This window comes from Elephas maximus, chromosome 18 (assembly GCF_024166365.1).
Source record: "Elephas maximus indicus isolate mEleMax1 chromosome 18, mEleMax1 primary haplotype, whole genome shotgun sequence".
Lineage (NCBI taxonomy): Eukaryota > Metazoa > Chordata > Mammalia > Proboscidea > Elephantidae > Elephas > Elephas maximus.
In genome coordinates this window covers 68847412-68849164 of record NC_064836.1, presented here as the reverse complement: position 1 = coordinate 68849164, position 1753 = coordinate 68847412, and the positions used below count along the sequence as shown (strand labels likewise).

General features: G+C 36.2%; 1 protein-coding gene across 1 annotated transcript; it reads right to left on the bottom strand.

The window, feature by feature from the left end:
- Positions 1 to 338: 338 nt before the first annotated feature.
- Positions 339 to 1307, bottom strand: LOC126061372 (olfactory receptor 5K1-like). Its single transcript, XM_049857874.1, has one exon. It carries the CDS (start codon positions 1305 to 1307, stop codon positions 339 to 341), a length of 969 nt encoding a protein of 322 aa, XP_049713831.1.
- Between the last annotated feature and the right edge of the window lie 446 nt (positions 1308 to 1753).

Genomic DNA, 1753 nt, shown 5'->3' with positions numbered 1-1753 from the left:
CTAACTGGAGGCTACCTTTATATGCGGACAAAAAAAAAAAAAAATTTTTTTTTTTTTTTATTATTCCTAGATTTGTTGGATATGTTGAAAATAGTAGCTAACTCCACTCTGACAGAATTTCCAACTTTAGGAATAGTCAATTAATTCACTCCTAAGAGATCCTAGTAGTTTAGTTCTTAAAATATATTTTAGCAGAATCCCTCCTTCCTGTACTTATTTAGCCATTTATACATGATCTATAAATTATGTGTCTTACTGATTTAATATATGATATACAAAGTGACCATTTTCCATTTTCCCTGTTTCCTTGACTTTGAAAAAAGTGTATCTAATTAAAATCAATTTGTCACAAAGGATCTTTGTTTCAGAATGTTATGAGGTTTTCTCTTCTTCATAATTTTTTTCATAACATTTATTACCTCTCTATTTCTTAAACTATAGATAAAAGGGTTTAATAAAGGAATTACTAGAGTATAAAAAATAGCAACTGGTATATCTTTATCATCTTCTTTAAATGAGTTTGGCCGAATGTACACGAAGAGAAGAGAACCATAGAATATTGAGAGTGAGAGAAAGTGAGATGCACAAATAGATAAAGCTTTGCCTCTTTCCTCTTGGGATTTCATTTTGAAAATAGTGAAAAGGATGCAAAGATAAGAGATTAGAACTGTGGTAATACTGAAGATTTCAACTGACCCTGAAAAGATAAGAATCAACAGTTCATTGACATAAGGGTTGACACAGGACAGTCTGTATAAAGGAAGAACGTCACAAAAAAAGTGATTGATTTGACGAGAGCCACAAAAGGTTAACCTTAAAAGAAGTACTACGTGAATCATGGAATGCAGGTTCCCAGCTATGTAGGCCCCTGTGGTCATCTGAATGCAGAGTTTCTTTGACATCATGGTGTGGTACTGCAGTGGACGACATATTGCCACATAGCGATCATAGGCCATTGCTGCCAGGAGAAAGCAGTCTGCAGTTCCAGCAAGGCAGAGAAAATAAAGTTGTGCCATGCATTCATAGAGGAAAATCATTCTGTCCTCAGAAAAGAAGTTCTCTAACATCTTGGGGGTGATGGCACAGGAACAGCAGGAATCCATCAGAGCCAGGTTGCCCAGAAAGATGTACATGGGTGTGTGGAGACGGCGCTCCATGAAAATCAATGCCACCAACCCAAGATTCCCCACCATGGTGATCAGATAGATAGCAAAGAATACCACAAACAGAAGGGCCTTCAGGTCTGGGTGATCCGTAAATCCTATGAGGATAAACTCAGTTGTCAAGGAGCGAATGTCCTGGGTCATCTCTACTTTCTCTGTTGAGACAGAAATTATGGAGAGATAATATTCTAATCTACAGTGTGTCTAATTTTCCCTTTGAATTTCTCTTGGACAACAGGGAGTAGCCACTCCCTCAAGCTTCCCCTGCTGTCTCTGAAATACAGGCACACATAATTCTAGGGGACATTAGTTTCCCAAGTGTCATCTTATATGACCTCAAGGGCTGAAGCTCAAAATTCATAAGAATATTTTGATAATTTCAGGGAAATGCTTGCAGTGAAAAGATTTGTGTTTATAAATTTACACAAAATAGTGAACTAATGCAGGGTACCCTAGAGTTAGTGTTCTCAAATATTTCAATGTCAGTTTTTGTATTGATGATCCTTAAAGTGCATTGAAAATCAATTTTCCTGCATATATATTTTTTTCACTGAGCAAACATTTTTTTATAAACTATCCTAATGCAGTGA

Coding starts and splice junctions, on each gene's coding strand:
- LOC126061372 (XM_049857874.1), bottom strand. CDS start 1,307: ATGACCCAGGACATTCGCTCCTTGACAACTGAGTTTATCCTCATAGGA.